Raw genomic sequence first — 21,961 nt, forward strand, 5'->3', positions numbered from 1 at the left:
GAAAAAGGGTTTCTAAATAGCCCGTGTTTGGTTTGTCTCTTCTGGGCTACTGTAGAAACATGGCAGTGCAACATGGCGCACTTCAAGGGCTCATTGTAAGGTAACGAAAACACAGCGATTCTCGGTTCCAAGATTAGTGATTAAACACAAATGCAAAATTATGAATATTATGTTCCAGGCTTTCCAATAGATCCTCCTCCACGCTGAACCTTTCTGTCTGGTCGTGAAGAGGAGACTCTTGTGAGTCATAAAATTATCATGAATATATGAAGACAAAAATGAGATTAGTAGCAGTTTTATGTTGACAGTAAAAAGGCGATTAAATGTGCAATTTTGGGGATTTTCATTAGTCAATGACATATCATCGATAATATATTCTGATTATAATTAAATCTATTTAAATCTTATGCTGTAACAAACCATTCTTGAACAAGAACTTGACTGGTATTTTTGATTTTGTGTCATGACTATCCATGACCTGTTCAAAGACCATAACTTGATTAATTTCCTCTTTGGCAAAGTATTGCGCTTAAGCGTTTCCTTGGGTTTCTGCTGAGTTGACAGGTTTAGAAAAGGCATTTTTCATATTCAGCAGCAGAACAGCTTTCTATGCGGTGATGGCTGCTGTTTGATGCAGTATTCTCATGCCCAAACAACAAGTCAGCAAACTTGTGATCCCTCGTAGATACAAGTTTGAACATTAAAAACATATTTTTCATTTTATTTTATGTTTTTGTGGAGACCTGAAGTGAGGCTACATATAAAGGAAGACCTGTTATTGTTATGAAAGATTGGTCTTTATTGGCTAAAATGCCCAAATGATTGTTGTTGTTTTTTGTAACTTCTATATGAGAAAAATATTCTACTGCTTGAAAACAAGATGTACATAAATGATCTATTGGCTTCAAATACCCCAAACTATAAGAGCATACATTTACAGTGTACGTTGTACTACATCTGTGGATTGAAAAGTGAATTAATAAATGGGGTTACATCTTAATTAAAAGGAGGTATGCACGCAGAGTGATGTCACCAGTCACACTTTAATCAAACTCAGTCGTTGTTTCCTGTTCAGTGGACATCCTGATCAAAAGCAGTCAGCGGTGTTTCTTCTGCGTGACATCCCTCAGAACAGGAAAAAACTAAATAGAAGAAATCTAAAATCTTCTTTCAGGTTTTCCTTGTTTTTTTGTTTTTTTTTACAAAAGGCACCCACACTGTTTAAAAAAATGATCCCCATCTCCTCCTTTATTAGATAAACTAACTAATCTGCCGTCGTTTTGGCTGATGGTGAGGTAGGAGCATGGCGGGCATATTACTATGACAGCACGGCGAGACAGCCATATGGTCGCCTGCAGACAAAGCCACAAGCAAGTGGACGAACCACTGTGGGCACCACCTGGCACACAGAGCGGCCCAGAAAATGACACAGAAGGTCAAAAACTCCTCTTCATCACCTCGGCCTAAGAAGGAGAGAGCAGTGGGTGTGGTGCTTTTCGCATCACTGCCACCACCAGTATATTAATACTCCTTCTGCCACTGCTATGACTGTGAATGATGATGTTGTTGTGTTCAGCCTATTAACTGGTATTAATCAGTGTCTATAATTAAGTCATTTTTAATGCCAAAATGCCAATTAATCTTTGGCAATTTTTTTGGTATCCTGTGACTGTAAAAATAAATATCTCTTAATTTTGAACTGGCAGTTGGTCAAAACTGTTAATTCATAGAAATCGCTTTGGGCTCCGTGTTATTGTGATGGACATTTTTTTTTTTTTATGTTTGTGCCATTTCAAAGACTGAGCGAGTAATTAATGAGGAAAAGATTACATGATGTATGCGGTGCTGCTTGTGCTTATCTAGTATAATTAAAATGTACATGTTTTATTGGCAGTATACATAATATAAAATGGAAATCCCCAAAACGCAATAGACACCATGAACAATGGATGTTCTCTTCTTACAGTATATTATGACCATCACTATAAATAAAGTGCTCCTGTCCAGTAAAACACTTTGTGCCAGTGATCCAATGACGGTGACTTAACACTGCAGAATATTCAGCCTGTTCAACTTTAATAAGCATGACTCAGCATGTCCATTTCAGCTCAGTGAGGTGCGGCAGGCCATACGGGAGGGTATGCCGCAGAATATGTATAACCACTTCTGCGAAGATTTATAGTCTTTTTAATTAGCAAGCTGCAACACCCGTGTAGCTGCGGCATGAGTGAGGAAACTCACAATGGCAGCAGAGTGGGGAAGACAGAATTTTGACTCTAAAACCAGATTACACGGCGAGTTGTGTAAATCAAACATTATTCCACATGATAGCCGGAGGAGCCATATTATATTCTCAAAACATTCATCTCCTTAATGGCCGCTGTTCGGTTGTAATAGCCTGCAGGAAGACTGTAATCACCGAGCAGCAGCGGTACGTCACATTTGTAAAGATTTATCGGGAATTACAGATTGATAAAAGTTGGTAGCAATCAGAGTGCTGTTCCTCTGGCGTATTGGAGACGTTGGTACCTGGCCAGCACATCTGTGCGTCACCGAGAGCGCTCATCCGTGCCGCAACCTCAGGAAATGAGCTGCACGCAGATCACGAGGCCTGACGCAGGCCTTGGTCGCTCTCCCGTTAAATAACCGGACAGTTAACAGTGGCCGATTTATAATTTGTAATATATTTCATGTGATGATCGCGAGTTAGAAGCGGAAACTGTCAAATATATAAAAGACAAGCAGTGGAAAAAGTCCATTCATTTAATGTTTCATTATAAAATTTAATTTCCTCCTAATGCCTCACGGACCCTCTGAACTCTTTGCTTCCCAACAGACGTAATTTCTATGCAGGTAATTAGTTCCACCTGAATATGGAGTCCCTTAGATCCGTCGTTATTAATGGGAGCGAACGGGTGATGACAACTTTGGAGAGAAAGGCGTCATCCTATAAGGTATCTGAGTTGTGTTTCTCGAGTTGTCTTGCTGAGTCACATTGTCTCCTCTTCTTTTTTTTTTTTTCCCATCTCTCATATTGACTTGAATTGAACGTTTCATTTCACAGTGGCGGTGTTTTAGCACCGACTGATTTCTATTGGTTTTGTCTTGCGTCCTTTGATCGTGTTAGCAAAGCTCTCTCACTGTCTTTGGAGACGTGATACCTTGAAACATACATCTTTCTGAGGGTAGTGCAGCTTCTCAGCTGGTTCACTGCAGTGGTGACTTTCAAACTTCTTTCTGATTATTTATTTATGTAGACTGTTTCTGTTATGTGTGTTGCGGAGATTAAATTGATATTAATTGCGGCTCAGGTTGTGAAGCTCACTCTTATTGCTCATTATCAAACTTGACTTGTCTGTAACCAGCTAATATTGATCGATATGGGTAAATACTAACTTACACTTTATATAGATTATCTTAAGGCTTGATAATGCACTTAGAGTCAATCCTCAGGGTTCAGCGAGGACGTTGCATATATAAACACACACACGCACGCGCGCACACACACACACACACACACACACACACACACACACACACACACACACACACACACACACACACACACACACACACACACACACACACACACACACCCTCTGGATTTCACTGAGGCATGACCTAACGCTCCTGAACAAATCTCTGGGGAAATAAAAAAAAAAAAAAGAGGTCAGTGGATTGAAGTGACATCAAACATTCATGACATCATGACCGACATTAAGAAGTGTCTGTCATCAGCTGTTATGAGCCAGTGCCCCTCTGTGGACTCGGCGGGTTATTGCAATAACAATGAATGTGCCTCAGACGTCCCTCCACAATAACCAGGTCTGTTTTGCTTAGATCATGATTCATGGAGGCATCTCGCTGATGTGATTTCACTTGTGTTATGTTTGATCAGTCTTTTGAGTTCACATCAATAAAAGCCAAGAATGTTTTCGTTCTGTCATGTTCTTCATGGATGAATACAGATAACTGCGGGCTACATTTTTTTATCGCACAAACTAAAATGGTGGACCTTTACACTGCTTTTTACGCTGGCTTTGAATCTGTTGTTAGAATTTTTCTATTAGATGTGGTTTTTAAGTGGCAGAGTGTGTATATTAATTATTAATAGGTAAGGCTGATACACTTAAAAAAATGTCCAAACTTCCTTCTGAAAGGCACAAGTTTCTGATTTTTGCCTATTTTTGTGCTCAAAAACATCTTTAGTGTCCAACACTAGTCTAGAAGCTCCTTGGTACAGTTTTCCATCTCCATATGGGTATAATGCAACAAAAAACTATGGGCGATAGAAAAATTCTGAAAAACGTATGCATTCAGCAAATATACATATTTTACTTTGTAAAGCAGTGTAAATAAGCAGTTATTTTATAATTTTATCAGCGGTTATGATGCCCTCAAACATTATGTTCAGTTTTATTTCTGCTATTGTAACTGTAACTGTTACTTTATGCTGCTATTTTTTTTTTTATTTCTTTCACCTACATGTGTTTCAGTACAGAGAAAGTAAATGTAAAATAATGCGCTTGTGTTTCAGTGTGGCCGCCTGGACTCCCACTACCCGAAGGTCTGTGGCCACCAAGGCAATGTGCTGGATATCAAATGGAATCCCTTCTTTGAAAACATCGTCGCCTCCTGCTCTGAGGACACCTCGGTTAGTGACTCACAACCTTTTTTTTTTTCTGACTTCACAGTTTTGAAAATGTGAAAAAACATCTATCTATAGCTGTTGTTTGGTGTTGAGGTCGACGGCCACCGGCCCAGGAGGTAAAGAGTTCGTCGTCTCATTGTGGTCAGAGGCTCACTGATTCAGAGAGTTTGTGCTGGACGCAGGTTTGTTATCTCGTTTTGGCTGGCAGCTCTGGTCCCTGTTGTTGTTGTTGCTGTGAGCCTGTGACTTCAAAATGGCACATGACAGATTTGAAATACCGTTAAGCAGGACACAAATCTGTTCAGTAACTGACTACATTAATGACATTAAACACAGCATCAAATCCCAATCACTCTGACTCTTAATCTCATGTTACAAGACATATTCTGACCTCTGCAGGCCCCTTTTTTTTTTTTCCACTACATGCACCTGCTACATTAGTCTGTTGAGCACAGTGAGGCCACAGCAGCAGTGTGTTCTATATAGTACTATCACTTGTTGAAAGATAATCTCATCTGGTCCAATAGAGAGCCTCTAGCCAGAGCCGTAATCCAGTCTAATCCTAAAGCAAAGGGCTGCATTGATAGCGTGTGCTATTTTTGATCAGAAGCCTCTCTAGCTGTACCATACTGATGATGGTTTGGAGTTCGTAGTAATGGGTTCTTTAAAAACATGGAGTGACCTCTGACAAAATGATAATAGTTATAATAACATAATAATAATTATTATTATTATTATTCACCCATTAAAGAGTTGTGTAATACTGTGTATGTGTGTTTGTGTATTCGTTTGTATTGTGTGTGTTTGTGAACGTGGCAGGTCCGAGTATGGGAGATCCCAGAAGGCGGTCTGAGGCGCAACATGACGGAGGCGGTGCTGGAGCTGTACGGTCACAGCAGACGGGTGGGTCTGATCGAGTGGCACCCCACCAGCAGCGGCATCCTCTTCAGTGCGGGCTACGACTACAAGGTACCACATCCGTCGCACAGCGATCAACACAACGCAGCCTCGCATCGGCAGCACGGTGATCTAACTTCCACCCAAACGATCCCCTCCTGCTCGTGTCAGATCCTGATCTGGAACCTGGAGATCGGAGAGCCGGTGAAAATGATCGACTGCCACACTGACGTCATCCTCAGCATGTCCTTCAACACGGACGGCAGCCTGCTGGCCACCAGCTGCAAAGACAAGAAGCTGCGCGTCATCGAGCCGCGCTCCGGGAGAGTCCTTCAGGTGTGTTATAAAACATTTTACTCCTACTGGACCTCTCATTTAACACGAGAATTTAAAATGATCCGTATAGAGGTGGTTGGCGAGTACACGATAGGACAAAAAGTGTGGGGACACCCCCTTTGCCTCTTACTTCCATTTACAGACATTTCAAACTTAGAAGACAATAATTTGCGTTCGTCTTTGTGGTTTGTTGAAAAGCCTTTTCTGTTTTGTCAAATCATGCCCCAGAACACAAAACAGGGTGAGGCAGAGCTTTACTGGCCCGCACAGACCTCAACCCCTCAAACACCTATCAACCGTTGTGCCTGAATGGGAGCAAATTCCTGCAGCCACGTCCCAAAATATTGTGGCAAGCGCTCCCCGAAGAGTGGAGGCTGTCAGAGCAGCAAGTAAATCGTTTTTGAATTTGACGTTTAACAGACGCATATTGTGTAATGTCAGCCTGTCCACATACAGACAGTGTTACAGGTTCTTGACCTCTGAAGGGCCGTAGATCATTTGTAGTGCCATTCAATTTCCAAGGTGGTCCAACAAAAACTAAAAACTGGCTCACCCCACTGTTTCTAAATCTTTGACCTTTGACCTTGGTGATGATGCTGTGTGATCAACATGAAATAGCTTCTGACTGGATGTCCTGTTTGTCGGGTGGTTAAGTCACATGCAACACGGTTCCACTCCCATCTGGCAGGACCTTAGCTGCATGTCATATCCCCATGTACCTCCCTGCATTTTCTCTGTCTGTACTGCAGCTATATAATAAAGGCAAAAACGCCAGAAACATAATATTAGAACAAAATACAAAACAGAAATGGCTTGTGATTAGATCCATGTGCTTCTCCCCTGCTGCATCAAGTGGCGGTGATCAAGTCGAGGCGGCAGGAACAGGCAGGGGACACCGAGACAAATAATGAAAATGTTCAGTACCTGAAATACAGATTTATGTTCCAGGATTACAGGAAACAAACAACGCTGTGTTTGCTTTGCTATTTAGGTACTAATTCAGACATAATTATATTTATTACGGTATGCAAAGCTCTTAGACTGGCAGCATACAGAATGTAGGGGATAATACCATTGATTTATGAGGGGCTCCTTGGTATAGGCTTTGTGCTACCTGTGGCTCCACAATGTGGAAAACAAAAAACCTTGAGGAAAATGTCTCTGAAATGTTTTTCTGTGGTCATATTTTACTCTGACTTATCACAAGAATATGTCAAATAAATTCTGTTTTCCTAGCAGGTGTTTCTCACATTATATCCTCACTCTATGTCTGTGTGCTGCTCCACCAGCAAGCCAGTTGTAAGAACCACCGCGTGAACCGGGTGGTGTTCCTGGGCAACATGAAGCGACTGCTCACCACAGGGGTTTCTCGCTGGAACACCCGGCAGATCGCTCTCTGGGATCAGGTCAGGCAACACCTCCATATGGCTCAGGCCTATAATGCCACCGTGGGTGGAACGAGTGGGTGTGCTTAAAGCCCCGTATGTGCTGCTCTTCCCAGGAGGATTTGTCCATGCCGATTGTGGAGGAGGACATAGACGGCCTCTCGGGGCTGCTGTTTCCATTCTATGATGCTGACACACATATGTTGTACCTGGCAGGCAAGGTCAGAACTACTCCCTCTGACTGTGTGTGTGTGTGTGTGTGTGTGTGTGTGTGTGTGTGTGTGTGTGTGTGTGTGTGTGTGTGTGTGTGTGTGTGTGTGTGTGTGTGTGTGTGTGTGTGTGTGTGTGTGTGTGTGTGTGTGTGTGTGTGTGTGTGTTGTTACAGCTGTAATATTTCTGAATTTTCATAAATCATTTGCATATTTGCGCACAGATGGGGACCAATAGAAAAGATATAAGCACAAATTCTGCACACCGCTGTGTTTTACAGAAAAAAAATAGTTTTGAAAAGACATTTTGTTCTTATATTTGGTATAAATTGTTAAAAGACTAATGACTGATAACAGGGTAGAGGTAATCAGGAGAATATTGGTATGGAAAAAAAGTCAACACAGTAAGTATGTTTGGTAGTTACAATGGCATACATTGACAAACATAATAAATAATCATAATAACTGACAGTTGAGATAAAACATGAAACAATGTCATCTTTCATCACATGAACATAAATCACAGACAAATAGAGAATGTCTGATAAATAAGTGGAACAAATAAATCACAGTATGAGATGAATTGAATGTGTGAGTGTTGCATATATATTAAATAATGGATAATGGAAATGATACATACTTATTTGATGCTTAGCTGTTGTTCACTGGTCGTATGAACAGTTCAGTTGTGTTTTTTCACAGCACCTAAGCCAAATGAACAGAAAAAAAAAGTATTTTGTTGGGAGGATGATAACATTGCTTTTGCAATCCATTCACTATAAACCTTGATTTCCCAATGTTTTGTGATTTAAAAAAAATAAAATAAATGTATGGCACAGACTGTTTAAAAGATATAATTATTGCAATGATAACAGTCCAAAATTGTTTAAAAAGGCAGAACATTTTTGAACTACCCACCCCCGTTGCAACCACTGAACACCTAAGCCCTCCAGAAACTTAAGACAGACAGTGCAGTTTGTATACCGGTCTATGACAGATACCTGATTACGTTTTAATGACTGCAGAGTCATATCAGTAAAGATCTTCTCCGTAGGTGAGAACAGTTTGTAGGGCGTCATTCAGAATACACTATCATTAATATACAGTACTAGATTTCTTTAAAACACGTCACAACTTCAAAGATCCAAAGTCACACACATTTCTCCTACTTTGCTGCGTCAGCATGTTTAAACAAAACTCTCTGAGACCCCGAGAAACTGAGGTTTTTAAGTTTTCTGTGTCTGCTGAACTTGAAACATGGTTTCTCTCAAAGAGGTGAATTTTCTCATCTTAATTTTAAACCAGTTGTGGGTAAATGTTCAAAAGCAAAATCTAAGAGGCATAGTTTTGGTCTGTGAATGTGAGCATAGCAGCAAATAAGATGACGCTGTAGTTCGAGTACAGTATGAATGTAATAGCCCCATTCTGCTGCTTTGGCAGGGGGACGGCAACATCCGTTACTTTGAAATTACCACAGAGAAGCCATACCTCCAATACCTAATGGAGTTCCGGTCCCCAACCCCACAGAAAGGACTAGGTAAGTCAGTCATTGATCAGCATTATATGATCTTTCCTGCCGGAGCAGAAAGAGCAATCCTAACCCCTTCATCAGCAGTCTTTAGAGAGGGAGGGAGGGAATGAATCACCGTGAAAAGGGGCTCCGCCTCAGCGCTGCTCTAAAAACGGTGCCGCATGCCTGAAAGGAGAAAAGACTTTGAAGAAAAAAAAAAAAAAAAGAGCAAGATTAAATGAAATATTCCCTGGATGGAGCTGTAATGGTTTTCACTAACTCGTCCAGCAGTATCGTATTACAGAAGCTTTATGTTTTTTGGTGTCTCCTTGATGAGACTCAAATTAGCCGTGAATTCTGGGAAGGTGTTTTAACGGTTGTGTCACCGCAGGCTTCTGTTCTCGTCTGCAGGTGTGATGCCAAAGCACGGGCTGGATGTGGCCGCCTGCGAGGTCTTCCGCTTCTACAAACTAGTCACCCTGAAGGGCCTGATTGAGCCCATTTCCATGATTGTGCCAAGGAGGGTGAGTGAGCTCGAAATACAGGAATGAAGTAATTCTACTCTGTTCCCTCATTATCAGTTATATCTGCAGTATATCACGTCTATCCGGCACTTAATAAGACCACATCCACACTCGTACGGCTTCATTTTGAAACAGCATTTTTATAAAGAAAATGATCTCCGTCCAGTTGAGTGTTTTAGCAGCGTTTTCCAGCTAATCTCCGTCCAAACGAACACGTCCAGGAACACATACCACTTAACAACCTCCTTGAAACAGTATTTGTAATCACACAATGCTTGTACCTTGTAAAATAACATTTTCCCTTTCTGTCCATGCAGTGGCTTTAGCGAGGCGTCGTTTTCCTTCAACGTGCGTGCAGTCGGTTGCTCCCAGGCGTGGTGGCCGAGCGCGTGTCTGGTAGAAGTTGAGGAAAAGATCCTTTTACTTCGGGCTCTGTACTCGGATGCCGTCTTCTGCTTTGGTTTATCGAGGGCTGATCCGGACAATCAAAAGTTATCTCAGCATTCCTTAAAACCCACGACTTCCTTGACAAAATGATCCCATCATAAACTAGTTCTTACCGGGCCTCACCGGAAACCTGCGGTCTATGTGATGCTGATAACACCGCCGGACATGGGAACTGACCAAAATCGTTGGAATATTATCCAGTTGCCTTCTGCGCAACGCGGGCAGTAGTGTAATGACAACAGCTGCTGGCATACACAACAAGGTCAGGAACACAGCACAAATGGGTGTTTGCATCACCGTCGGACTACGTCGCAAACCCGAAGTTTTTAAAATGCAGCGAGGTCAGCGGGGTTTTCGCAAAGTTTTTGGGGTTCGAAAACACCAAAGCAGTGTGGACAGCAGCGTGTAAATGTAGCAAAAGTTCCGCAGATTAAAAATGAAAACAGATTAGTGTGGATGTAGCCCCATTTAATAAGCTGATAAGTGTTTGTTTGACTTTAATTAACATCTGTTAGCAAGACTTTGACGTCCTGAATTGTGGCTTGTAATGAACAGAAATACAAAGCTGAAAGCAAACAAGGACAGAGGTAATTAATCTGAATGCAAAAGGACATTTTGTATTAAATTATTGCTTTAGCTTGAAAACAAGTGGGCGTTTGGTTGCGAAACAGAAAGAATAGTTGAGTAGATGCATTACTGAAAGTCAGAAAACTGTCAAAGCGATGACTGAAGCGTTGCTTTTAGCCCACAGTCCCCTCAGAGATGTATGTAAGGCACTTTAAACGTCCTTTTATCCAGACTTTGGGATTAATTAGCTGTATCAAATCAAATAAAGTAAGAATACGTAGTGAACACAAATGTGTTTAAAGCACGTGAAAATGTGTGTTTACAGTCAGACACGTACCAGGAGGACCTCTACCCCATGACAGCAGGAACAGAACCGGCCCTGTCCGCCAGCGAGTGGCTGAGCGGAATCGATCGAGGTAAACGACACGTTAAACACTAGCTGGACTGGTTTGTTTAAAACCAGACATTTTCTTCGCAGTAGAAAATCCCCACATACATTTACCTTTAGTCAGTGTCACACAGCTTGAACCAGACTCCGATATCACTTCAAGGAGTCTCAGAATTACAACATGGGCCAAGTGAATATCAAGTCCGGGAGTGACCGTGTATTTCAGACGTCTATTTCTTGTCATCACCTCTATTCTTCATGATTTGTCTGCTCTCAACATCTATGTACATCATAGTTGATCTCTTCCTATGTATTTTGTTTCTTTTTCTTATTTTTAAATTGCATATTAACATGTTTTTATGTTCCTTTATCTGTATTTATGTAAAACACTGCATTTCTTCTTTCTTTTTTTTTTCGCTGAAAAGCACTTTGAGCTGCACTTCTTGTATAAAAGGTTCTATACAAATAAAGTTTATTATTATTATTATTATTATTATTATTATTATTCAGGACTGAGTAAAGGTAATTGCCAACACTGTTAAGTTCTGATTACTTAATCATTTAATCGTAATTCAGCCTTTAAAACCTGGAAAAGACAACAATTATGCCATACTGCAATAATAATACCCAAATCGAAGACATTATCCTCTCCTATATTATAATATCTATATTGCCCAGTCCTACCTCATAATAAAAGCCTAGTGAAAACATTCAATACTTACCACACCTTTGAAATCCATTGAAGCCTTTAAGGACGAGAACTACTTATTCAACCAAAAGAAGTGCACATATGGTGGTTAAGCTGTAACAAGTACAGGAGTCAAACACAGTGATAATAGATCCCCCGTGGTGCTCTGTGAAGGATTCAAGGCCTCTCTGTTGTTTAACTCCTCGGTGCAAACAGACCCAGTCCTGATGTCCCTGAAGGACGGTTACCACCGGCCAAACCAGCTAGTGTTCAAGGCCCCGGTGAAGGAGAAGAAGAGTGTGGTGGTGAACGGGATCGACCTGCTGGAGAACGTACCGCCGCGGACAGAGAACGAGGTACGACAAGATTTAATGCTGTCAATCACTCTGCTGTTCCTCTGCTATATATGTATTAAGAATGGTTTTAGACAATACCTGTAAGGACTTTAAAAGGGGTCTAATAATGCCGTAGAATTTATTTTCCTTGATATGAAATTTGGGGTGATTGTGCTGAATACTACATCATGTAATGCACATATAATATACAGTATGTCCTGTTTCTTGGAGTGTTTTTACCTACCGACCCAATGAAGATGAACTTTTACTGTTCTGACAGCTGATGGGGTCAAAATTCATTCATTTAACAAACAGAAAAATAAAGAGAGGATCATCGGGATCGGTTGATTCGTGTCGTCATTCGCCTGATTGGAGATTCGGATAAATCACCAGACTAACTGAATATAAGAGCGAAAGAATGAGAAGATCTGGAAAAAAGCTACTTAGTGGATTATTTTGTTCAATGAACAAACAAACTCAGCTTTGGAGTTCATTCCTGAACTTGGAAACTGGAGCCGACCTCGAGGTCCATTTAGTAGCTGTTAAGGAGCTGTCAGTCATATCACAAATATGATATTCAATGTAATAACATTGCAGTGTAATGTGCTGGTGTGATGGGATTCAGAAAAGCGACTAAATGGGCCTTGAGGTCAGATTGTTTGTCGGTGCAGTCCTGTCGTGAGGTCCTGACACAACTTTCTGGGTTGAATACAGAATGTTTGTCTTTTTTTGGACTTCTGTCTTTCCTGCACGTTCTCGCATGTGTTTTCTTTTTTTTTGTTGTTCTTGTCTTTCTTCACGCAGCTCCTGCGGATGTTCTTCCGGCAGCAGGAGGAGCTGCGGCGGCTGAAGGAGGAGCTGACCACCAAGGACGTGCGAATACGCCAGCTGGAGCTGGAGCTCAACAACCTGAAGAACGTTAGCCCCAACAACGTCTGACCTCTCAGCAGCCTGGACTGGCAAAGCAGCTTCCTTTGCCCCCACCCCCCCCCAAAAAAAAAAATCTGACCTCTGACGAGCTTCTGAACCCTCCCGCCCCGGCTTTTTTGATATATCACATGATATCATAACTTCATTCCTTGCTGCCCTGCACAATGCACACAATGATATGGTAACTGTTGGATAATCACTTAACTGATGTAATTACTGGAATATTGTACGAGTGGTAAATATAAGTAATGGAGGTGAGACAGTTCAGGGACATCAACATTTAAATCGATGATAGGAAACATTTGAGATCCAGTCAGTTTTGGTATTATCTGTTTTTATAAATGATTGTTAATGATTCTAGCACAGGCTCAAGTGTTATGATCACTTACTGCATATTTTCAGCCACAACGCCTGGGTATTTGTCTCGCTACGCCTGCCCTGTTGTCCACACGGCAATGCCTTGATCCTTCACCGTGCAAAAAAGTCCCCGGACTTCCTCCTCCTGCACCGACCAAAACCTCCTCCGACTTCTTTTTTTTTTTTTTTTTTTTTTTGTGTCGAGGCAAAAACCGGAGGATGACAAGACTATCGCTGGCTCTTATTTCTCTTCCCCAAGGCCTTAGACCCTGCTGCAGACCCAGTTTGCAGCGAGCTGCGACATCATCTCAAAAAATGGCGGACGAGAAGCAGCCGTGGATGTTTTTTTTGTTTTTTTTTCCACAAAGCTGCTTATCCAATAGCTGCTTTTCTCACCTACAAACGTCAGCTGTAAACTTCCTTCACTGACACACACCGCTCTCCAAATGCAGTCTCTTCGCAGGGAGAGTGGATAGTTCACTCTTCAAGTATTTTTATTCTTTATTTAAATTGTGGGAAAGCAGCAGTGGAGACGTGGATCCACTGGTGGTGAACTTGTGTAACTACAATACGGAAGCTCTGCAGGCTGTTACTAGTTTCAAGGGATTCATTTTGAGGGAGGGAGGGGGGTGATGTACATTTGCTTCTATTTATTGGTCACGTCTCAACTTTCTAGCTAATAACATGTATATTTGTTTATCCCATTGTTTTTTTTGTATGATGTGGTTGCGCAAGTAATGATTGTGATGCTTGATAGAATTTTGCTGAATGTTTCTGGTTGAAATGGTGCGAGACTTGTGTGAAACGGCACCGTAAATAGTATTAGTTCATCGACTCCAACAGCTCAACTCCAGACGAGTTATGAAGCTATATTCTTGCCTATTCCTAACAGTTCAAACTGTAATAACAACCATCCTTTTACATTTAAACTAAGTATATTACTATTACTGAGACGTGTTTGCCTGTAGATGTGTAATTTTGCTCTGAAGACTTCAGGTCATCGGCCTCTCCCTCCACTTGTACCATTAGCAGACTTCGGCTCGATAGCAGTTTAAATGCCTATATTTTTACCATCCAACGTTGTTTCCTTTCTCGTTTAAGAGACGTTGGCACTGAATTAACATTTGATTGACTCGATTGTAACAAGACAGGTTCAAGAGGAAGACAAAAAGAAAGATTCTGCTAAAAAATGCCACGTCTTTTAATCCGGACCCAATCACATTCGGCCTTGTTTTATTCGCGATTCTGCTCTCGGTGGCCTCAGAAATGAAAAAAAAAAAAAAAAAACACGACTTCACTACATGCACAGCAAGAATAGACTTTGTTGGGTCAAAGAAAGTTAAAGACTGAAGGTCACAAGTATTCCTTTATCGCATCCTAGCCGGGACATTAAAGGGTTAAAAGCTTTATAGCTTCAGTTGAAACCATCAGGACAAAAAAAAAAAGAAGGTGAACCATTGTAATGTAGATGTGAAGTAGTGACACAATAGTAAATGTGTATATTTCGTGCAGGAGAAATAAAAGGCTACAGTGAAAGTAGACGGAGGGAAAAGGATCATCCAGACTGATGAGCTGCAGTGAAGTTGTGCCGTTTCAGGGCCTCGCGTAGGTGTACTGAAAACTGAGATCAACCACTTAAACAGTTCGTTATTAGAAGGTAGGATAACAGAAATGCTTTTCTGCTTTTAAAATGACTGACACTGTTTTTTGTATAGTTGTTAAATTAAATTTTGTTTGGGCAGAACCTCTTACGTTTGTTTGGCACTGAGCCTGACTGAGGATTTGAGACTCAAGTAAACGCCAGCTTAAATCTGCTGTTTGGTCTTTGGTAGTATTGTAGGTTCACGTCTCGGTCCTGTGAAAAATACATCCTGGATCGGTTTCCCGTGTGTAGACGACAACGCAAAGGCTCACGGCTACCCGACGATCTTCACCTGGAAATCTGTAAACACATCACCTTTTGACTCGACTGTGTTGTTGTACAAGGACGACAAACTTCAAAAAAACATATATAAAAGGGATTTATTGAAGTGAATGGGAGGGAAAAAGAAACAGAATTTGGCTGATGACAGTGGATTTAACATAGAGTGAAAACTCACTGAGGTAGGCCAATTTGACCGTCGCGTATACTAGAGAAACAGAAAGTCCAAATAACTGACCATTTTCCAGAGTTTACACTTTGAAACAATAAATTTTCAATGCACATACGTTGCGGTTGTAACCTCCATTTTATATCAAGTACTTCTCTACACTACCACCACAAATTCAAACATTGCCACCTGTGTGTCACACAAAAGAACATGGAAAAAGCAATAATGAGTTCTGATGTTGAACATTTTATCTTTATGGAAAGATTATGCATACAAAGTTATGTTCAAATTCAAGAAATTTCACACTGCGTATTTTAGATAAAGCAGCATACATATTTAATATCTTATTACAATTCATAGTTTCACCTCAGTTGTCTGTTCAATGTCTGCCGTCATCAAAGAGAATACAAAAAAATAGATTTGGTCATTATTTACAAGAACACGTATTTCCGAACTATCAAAGCTGAGGGTTTAAGGAGGAGGAGCAGCTTTGACAAGGGCAGACATTTTTTTGCTATGATTTTTAAAAATATGCCCTGTGAGGGGTCACACTGCATGTTCAGACAGACGTTTCACACCAGGACAGCAGAGAGTATTGGCATACTGGTGACATTACAAACACATAACTTACATTTAAAAAATAAAATTAAAAAAAAAAAAAAAAAAAAGGTACAATGCAAAATAAAATACGATTAAGACGGGGAGAAGACAGCCATACATGAAATCCAGTAGTTGACTTTAAAATGTATTAGACATGCACTCTTTTTTTGTTTCATTTTTGTCTTTTTCTTTTGAAGGGGGAGGTCTTAAAATACATAAGTCATCAGAAACTGGTCTTACACAAAACGGTGAGAAAACAAAAACATTTCTCAAAAAGGTTTTATCTTTGCTATTATTTGATATTACAAAACTGGTGGCCACGAAGCAGTTAAAAGTGGACCGTAAAGACTGGAACACGGGAGCATCAAAGGTACATAAATTTAACTTCTTTTTTTTTGTCTTTTTTTTTTTTGTCGTCTCCAGGCAACCCTGTCTAACCTGACTGGCCAATAACAAAAACCACTCCTACTGCAATATGAAACTGGGGGGAAAAAAATACATGGGGTTGTTGGGAGGTGACTGGGAGATACAAGTTTAAAACAGTTCACAACTTAGCTTGAAGAGGACTCTCAATCGTCCTCATCCTCCTCCCCTTCTTCGTCCGGTTCCCTTTTTCTCTTCTGACCTCGCTCTTCTTCTGGAAAAATAAAAAAAAGAGTCACGTTCGGAGACACAAACATCGGCATCAAGTCAATAAATGTCTCCAGTCAAAATCGGGGGTAAAAATGGACAATTTTCACATGACAAGACAAGTCTGTGCCGCCTTATGACGGACCATCAAGATTTTCGGAGTATTCATTCTAAGAAGGTTTTGAGTATTAGTGTGTTCACACTGGAGATGTGCAAAAAAACCATCACGTTTTTATTCGTCTCAGAGCCGGAAACAGAAATACAACTAATAAGAGAAAACAGCTCCAGAAAAAATAACTACAATCATTTTTGGGAAAAACACGACATTCAATTGGTAGTTATTCGATGTGTCATATCATTTCCTGTCGTATCATTTTCCTTTAAATCCTTTAAGCTTTTCAGGAGTGGGCCCTTGTTTTGTTTTGTATCGTGCACGCGTTTAAATGCGGTGCCATAAAAATTCCTGCTGCCGGTTTAGTGCCTTTTAGGTGGTCGCCCTGTCTGTTCACTTTGTGTGCTTTTCAGTGGCCCGACCCCGAGTGTTCACATCGGGTCTGACCACGCTCCGTTGGAGATTGTTTCCAGTCGTTGCATCCTAATGGGCGTGGACGTCTGGTTAATTTTGAAACTATAGGAGCGGCCTTCAACCAATCGGCATTGACCACCATCGGACACGATGAGCGTCAAAACCCACCAGGCCGTAAACAACAGAGACCTTCCCCCCAATGTGAGCGCAGTGCAAACGACCACTGAAGACTTTGGCTTCAATTCCTCGATAGCTGCTCGCGCCGTCACAGCTGCTCGCGTCGCTTCATCCATTGTTGAAACTGCAATTTGAACTGAGCGTCGTCCCACTTCGCCTTCGCCCCCCCCCCCCCCCCCGGTTAACGATCCGTCTTGCCCTTCGGAGTGGCCGCGCAAACCTGAATGCTTAAAAAGGTTTCCAAGCTATAATCGCAGCTAAAACAAAAGCTGTAACAAAAGGTGGGCGGAGCCGGGCGAGCTAAGGACTGCGGCATCGTACCACAAAGAGACGTATACTAGCTCGAAAAGTTGGATATAAACACTGTCAAATTTGAAATACATACTGTATGATTAGGCTTTAAAAATGTACACAGTGAATCACAAAGAACCCGGAAATCTTTGTTTACAAGTAAACACCACGGGGCACATTGAAGTCTGCTGATTTGTTGTTTACCGACTGCAAGATCAGTGTGTAGTATACACTGTGCACAGATGGTACAAGTTAGCCGCCATTTTACTCACCCTCACCCTCTTCATCTTCATCGTCAACCTCCCTGTCATTCAAATCTTCCTCCTCTTCCTCCTGCATCCAAACGACAAGGCAGAGTTCGTGCAGTGAATACAGACAGAACGTTTCTTATTTCATTTCAGCATGCACGTCCCATTTGCTCTCATCGCACCTCTCCACTGATGTCGTCCTCGTCCTCTTCTTCATTCTCCTCTTCATCCTCCTCGCCTTCCCCCTCCTCCTCGTCTCCTGGTGCCGCATCTTCATCGTACTCCTCCTCATCTGCATCTAGGCGAAAGCGGTTGGAGGTGGTTAATTATGAGCCGCATGTTCAGACGCCAACATCAGAATCTTCCGGAGAAACAGAAAGAACGCGTCTGTCCGTACGGAGGTCACAAACGTACCATCTTCATCCTCCTCGTCATCATCCAGGCCCTCCGCGTAAACCTCGGCGTCGGAGTCGGGTGCCTCTTTGTCGTCTTTGTCGTAACCGTCCAGGTACGTGAGCTGGGGTAATAGCTTGAATACGTTGTCTCTGTATTCGTTCAGGTTTGTCACCTCGCAGTTGAACAGATCTAAACTTTTCAGGGTGCCCAATTCTTTCTGTCAAAAGAAAAGAAAAACATCAAGTTGGGTGACTAATGCGGCCGGCCGCTTCGCATGCGGTAGTTTTGAGTCTCGCTCACCAGTGGTTCTATCGTGCTGAGGTCTTTAATCTTGTTGCCACTGAGGTTGAGATGTGTGAGGTTGGGGCACTTCGCTGCCAGAACCTCCAGCCCTCCTGAGATCCTGTTATCGCTGAGTTCAAGCTGTCGATCAATTAAACAATTAAAAACAATGCAAAACCCGAAAGCCCAAAGATGTATTTTTTTTTTTTTTAAAAGAGTTATTTTATGCAGAAAAGAAAAAAAAACACACACCTTTTTGAGTTTATTTAGCTTCGGCAAGTGAGCAACTGTCGTCAGGCCGACGTTGATTGTGCTTAGAAATTCCAGCTCCTCGAACTCGTCTGTCAGACCTTCGATCTTTCCTTCATTTGAGCGACAGTTGTCGAGCACAAGTTCTTTGACCTGGAGAACAAACAAATACGTCTGGTCAGCATTTTTCGATTTTAAGAAATCAGTATAAATATAAAATATTTTAAGCGTGTGTTGTGTTTCAGAAATCTCTTCATTAAAAGTTTTGTTTGTGTGGTTTTATTTGCACTTGCGTTAACTCTAGCTCTTATTCCTACAGAAGCTGAATGTGACTACTTTGGACACAAATTTCAGCTAAATACACTTCAGTAATATATTTGGCATACAAAAGTTTGTTTCAGCTTTTGGGAAACGTCTCTTTCCTTGTTTAAGCTTCTTATTTTATAGAGTTAAATAAAGTGTTTAGTTCTGGAGCAAGCAAACATAAGATAATTTAATTGAACCTTTAAGGCGTATCGGGAGTCAAATAGCACTTTACCACTTTCCTCCTGCTCAGATATTGTTCTCTTATATTACGCCGCATTTAATTGACCACTGCAATTACTATTTAATTCACCGTTTTTTTCATACGAAATATAAATATGATCCATTACTAAAATGCTGTTTAAAGTTAACACCTGCAGTAACGTAGCGCACATTTAATCATAGCACACTTTCTTGCTTGACTCCTTTGACTCCTTGACTACTTAATTATAATGTGGAAGCAGGAATTAATTGTTAAGGACTAGATTTATTGTGTGGTACTGCTATTATTTAATTGAGTAAAGGGCCTCTACTTCTTCCACCACAGCTAATAGGTTTCATAAGACTGATAACATAGTATAGACAATAAATATTAAACGTAAAAAAAAATAAATAAAACTGAATACAAATGCCTGACAGATAATACAATGTCAACATTGAGCTGATAAAGCAGCCAAACAGTGGGTGGTGCCACATCTGACTGACTGAGCACATTATGAGGCTGAGTTGGTGTCGGCGCATTGATATTGAAATGGTGTGATATGCGGTCACAGGTGTGCTCTTATCGGATATTTCACCTCGGCCCTGAACGTGACTCAGCCAATCAGCAGCGAGGACCGGAACTATATATATATATAGTAATAAAAAATATTTTAAAAAAAAACCCTGCTGTCCATCAATATTCAGTGGTCAGCACTCGTAGATATCGCGATGCGTTTGGCTCTCCTACCATTACGTAAATATCCCATTTGTTTATTACATTTCGAAACAGACAAAGTGCGGCGGCTGCAGGTTGTTTGCTTTGCACGAGACGTGTAACAAGAGACGGGTGTGTGTGTGTGTGTGTGTGTGTGCGCGCGAGCGGCGCAGATGCACATTAGTCAAAACAAGTCGGAGCCAAACAGACCTACGAGTCGTGCACAGGGTCAATTTGTGAGTAGGAGGGGCCGCTAAAAGCCGATTAGATCGCTGCCAGGCAAACGTTTCATTGTCGCCTGTGCTAAACAGCGGCCGATTGGACCGACGGCGCGTATAGACTTCTATTAATAAGAAGGTACGATGCATCGTTGGTCGTTTGGTGTCGAATGAACGGGGTTTTTTTTTTTATTTATTTTTTCCTTCTTCTTCTTCTTCTTCTTCTCCCGGTGTATTTCGGTTTGCCTTTGTTTCTCGGTAAAATGGCGGCTTGTCCTAGTTCTGGGGAAAACTGGAGCAACAACGCGGCTCGCCAGTTTGTTTTCATGTCGGCCGGATTCCTCGGGTCAAAAAAAACAACAAAAAAAACAACAACAACAACAACAAAAAGAGTCTCGGGGGGTGAAACGAGCAGAATGAGCACCGTGGCCGGTAACGACGCAGTCAACGTTATCGGCTCGTTTCCCTGCGTGTTTTCCGCCAGCCCACCCCCCCCACCACACACACCCTCCCCACCCCCATCCCCGGTCCGTACCAGCGCCGCTTTATTTCGGCCATCTGTGCGCGCAGTCGGCGCTCCGGTGGGAGGCTGCCCGATCCGCAGGCTCCTCGCTCGAAGTGGTTTCAACGCACTTCCTGCAGAAATAAACGACCTGGACGCGGGGAGGGTAGAGGGCGGGGGGGGGGAAGGACTCCCCGAGTAACTCTATAGTTTGTGTTGGACGCAGCGGTAAAGGCTGGATATCTGGAGGGCTGCGATCGTTCGTGCATCGTTGATAATATTTCCGTGACTTTTTTGGAGTATCCGCATCCTTAACGCGCCGAGCGGACGGCTTAAAAAAAAAAAAAATGTTCGGGGGGGGGGGGGGGGGGGTCGAAATGCGTTTCCCCGGTCAAATCCTGCGGATAGCACCGTCGAGCAACGAGCACATAACAACAATACGCCGGGGTTTCAAAACGGAGAAGGGTGGTGGGGTGGTGGTGGTGGTGGTGGTGGGGAGGTGGGGGGGCGCATTCGTAGATCAAAAGTTGAACAAATACGGCTTCTCGTACCGCTTTGCCTTGTTTATACCGCTGGTGGCATCCCCCCCCCCCCCCAAAAAAAAAAAAAAAAAAAGAAAAGAAAAGAAGAAGCTGCGCTGCATTCTCAAACTGCACATCGGAAAACGGGAGGAAAGTTCAAGCGGCGAACCTGCAAGCGACCGCAGAGCAACAATGTGACCCGACGTCTCCCCCATCATCTTTCTCTTTCTTTCTTTTTTTTGTAACTTGGGGAGGAAACTTTGTATCCCCCCCCACGCCGAGACATCACACGAAATATTCTCCCATTAGCTTGAGAAGGGGAAGCGCTTTACGAGCAGGGGGATTGTGAGGCCAAAACTTACGTCTGACGGAGTGCGGTTCCGCAACTCGAGATGAATTCTTTTCTTCATCTCCATCCTTGATCCGCGCGACCCGGCGACACGACACACACACACGCACTCGCGCACACACTTTTTTTTTTTCCTTTTTTTTGTGTGTGGAAATAATTACTGCTAAATGCAACTACCACCTCCAGAGCCAGTCTGCTGTTGTTCATTCAAACTTGATCCGCTCGGTGGGCGGGAGCACGCTCCGGGATTGTCGTCACCGCCGACCAATGGCGCGAGCCGAATAAAGAGGGAACGGATTTACAGACACGCGGGCCAATGAGGGCGCCCTTATAAAACCGGGTGGGGTTTTTGTTGTCGAAGTTTGGTTGTTTTGTTAACTTGAGTTTAAATGGAAATAATAACGCTTGTCAGTGTTTTACGCCGGATACGCGACTTTCA

General features: G+C 42.2%; 2 protein-coding genes across 8 annotated transcripts in view; one reads left to right on the top strand and one right to left on the bottom strand.

Annotated features, from left to right (window-relative positions):
- coro2ba (coronin, actin binding protein, 2Ba) overlaps nt 1–16,001 on the top strand; it is a 44,131-nt gene extending 28,130 nt beyond the window's left edge. For all 5 annotated transcript variants that reach the window (XM_069705628.1, XM_069705630.1, XM_069705632.1 and 2 more), the window contains 10 exons: nt 4,538–4,654; nt 5,471–5,620; nt 5,720–5,884; nt 7,174–7,290; nt 7,386–7,490; nt 8,919–9,015; nt 9,400–9,512; nt 10,852–10,942; nt 11,819–11,958; nt 12,742–16,001. In XM_069705628.1, coding sequence (XP_069561729.1) covers nt 4,538–4,654; nt 5,471–5,620; nt 5,720–5,884; nt 7,174–7,290; nt 7,386–7,490; nt 8,919–9,015; nt 9,400–9,512; nt 10,852–10,942; nt 11,819–11,958; nt 12,742–12,876 — 1,230 coding nt within the window. In that variant the 3' untranslated portion in view covers nt 12,877–16,001. The remainder of the gene's footprint in view (nt 1–4,537; nt 4,655–5,470; nt 5,621–5,719; nt 5,885–7,173; nt 7,291–7,385; nt 7,491–8,918; nt 9,016–9,399; nt 9,513–10,851; nt 10,943–11,818; nt 11,959–12,741) is intronic.
- Nucleotides 15,233–21,758, bottom strand: anp32a (acidic (leucine-rich) nuclear phosphoprotein 32 family, member A). 3 transcript variants are annotated; one of them, XM_069705639.1, is made up of 8 exons: nt 21,536–21,758; nt 18,717–18,866; nt 18,483–18,605; nt 18,201–18,399; nt 17,969–18,078; nt 17,817–17,871; nt 16,540–16,551; nt 15,233–15,680 (listed from the first exon to the last, which is right to left on the bottom strand). In XM_069705639.1, exons 1-8 carry the CDS (start codon nt 21,587–21,589, stop codon nt 15,568–15,570), a joined length of 816 nt encoding a protein of 271 aa, XP_069561740.1. In that variant the 5' UTR covers nt 21,590–21,758; the 3' UTR covers nt 15,233–15,567. The 3 variants fall into 3 exon arrangements, with proteins under 3 accessions (XP_069561740.1, XP_069561739.1, XP_069561738.1); XM_069705638.1 differs by lacking the exon at nt 15,233–15,680 and having other exon boundaries at nt 16,333–16,552; nt 17,806–17,871; nt 21,536–21,756; XM_069705637.1 differs by lacking the exon at nt 15,233–15,680 and having other exon boundaries at nt 16,333–16,552; nt 17,806–17,871; nt 17,969–18,084; nt 21,536–21,755.
- Nucleotides 21,759–21,961: the final 203 nt, after the last annotated feature.

This window comes from Brachyistius frenatus, unplaced genomic scaffold (assembly GCF_029030835.1).
Source record: "Brachyistius frenatus isolate BFR_SWC_R1_liver_20210118 unplaced genomic scaffold, ASM2903083v1 Contig_58, whole genome shotgun sequence".
Classification (NCBI taxonomy): domain Eukaryota; kingdom Metazoa; phylum Chordata; class Actinopteri; family Embiotocidae; genus Brachyistius; species Brachyistius frenatus.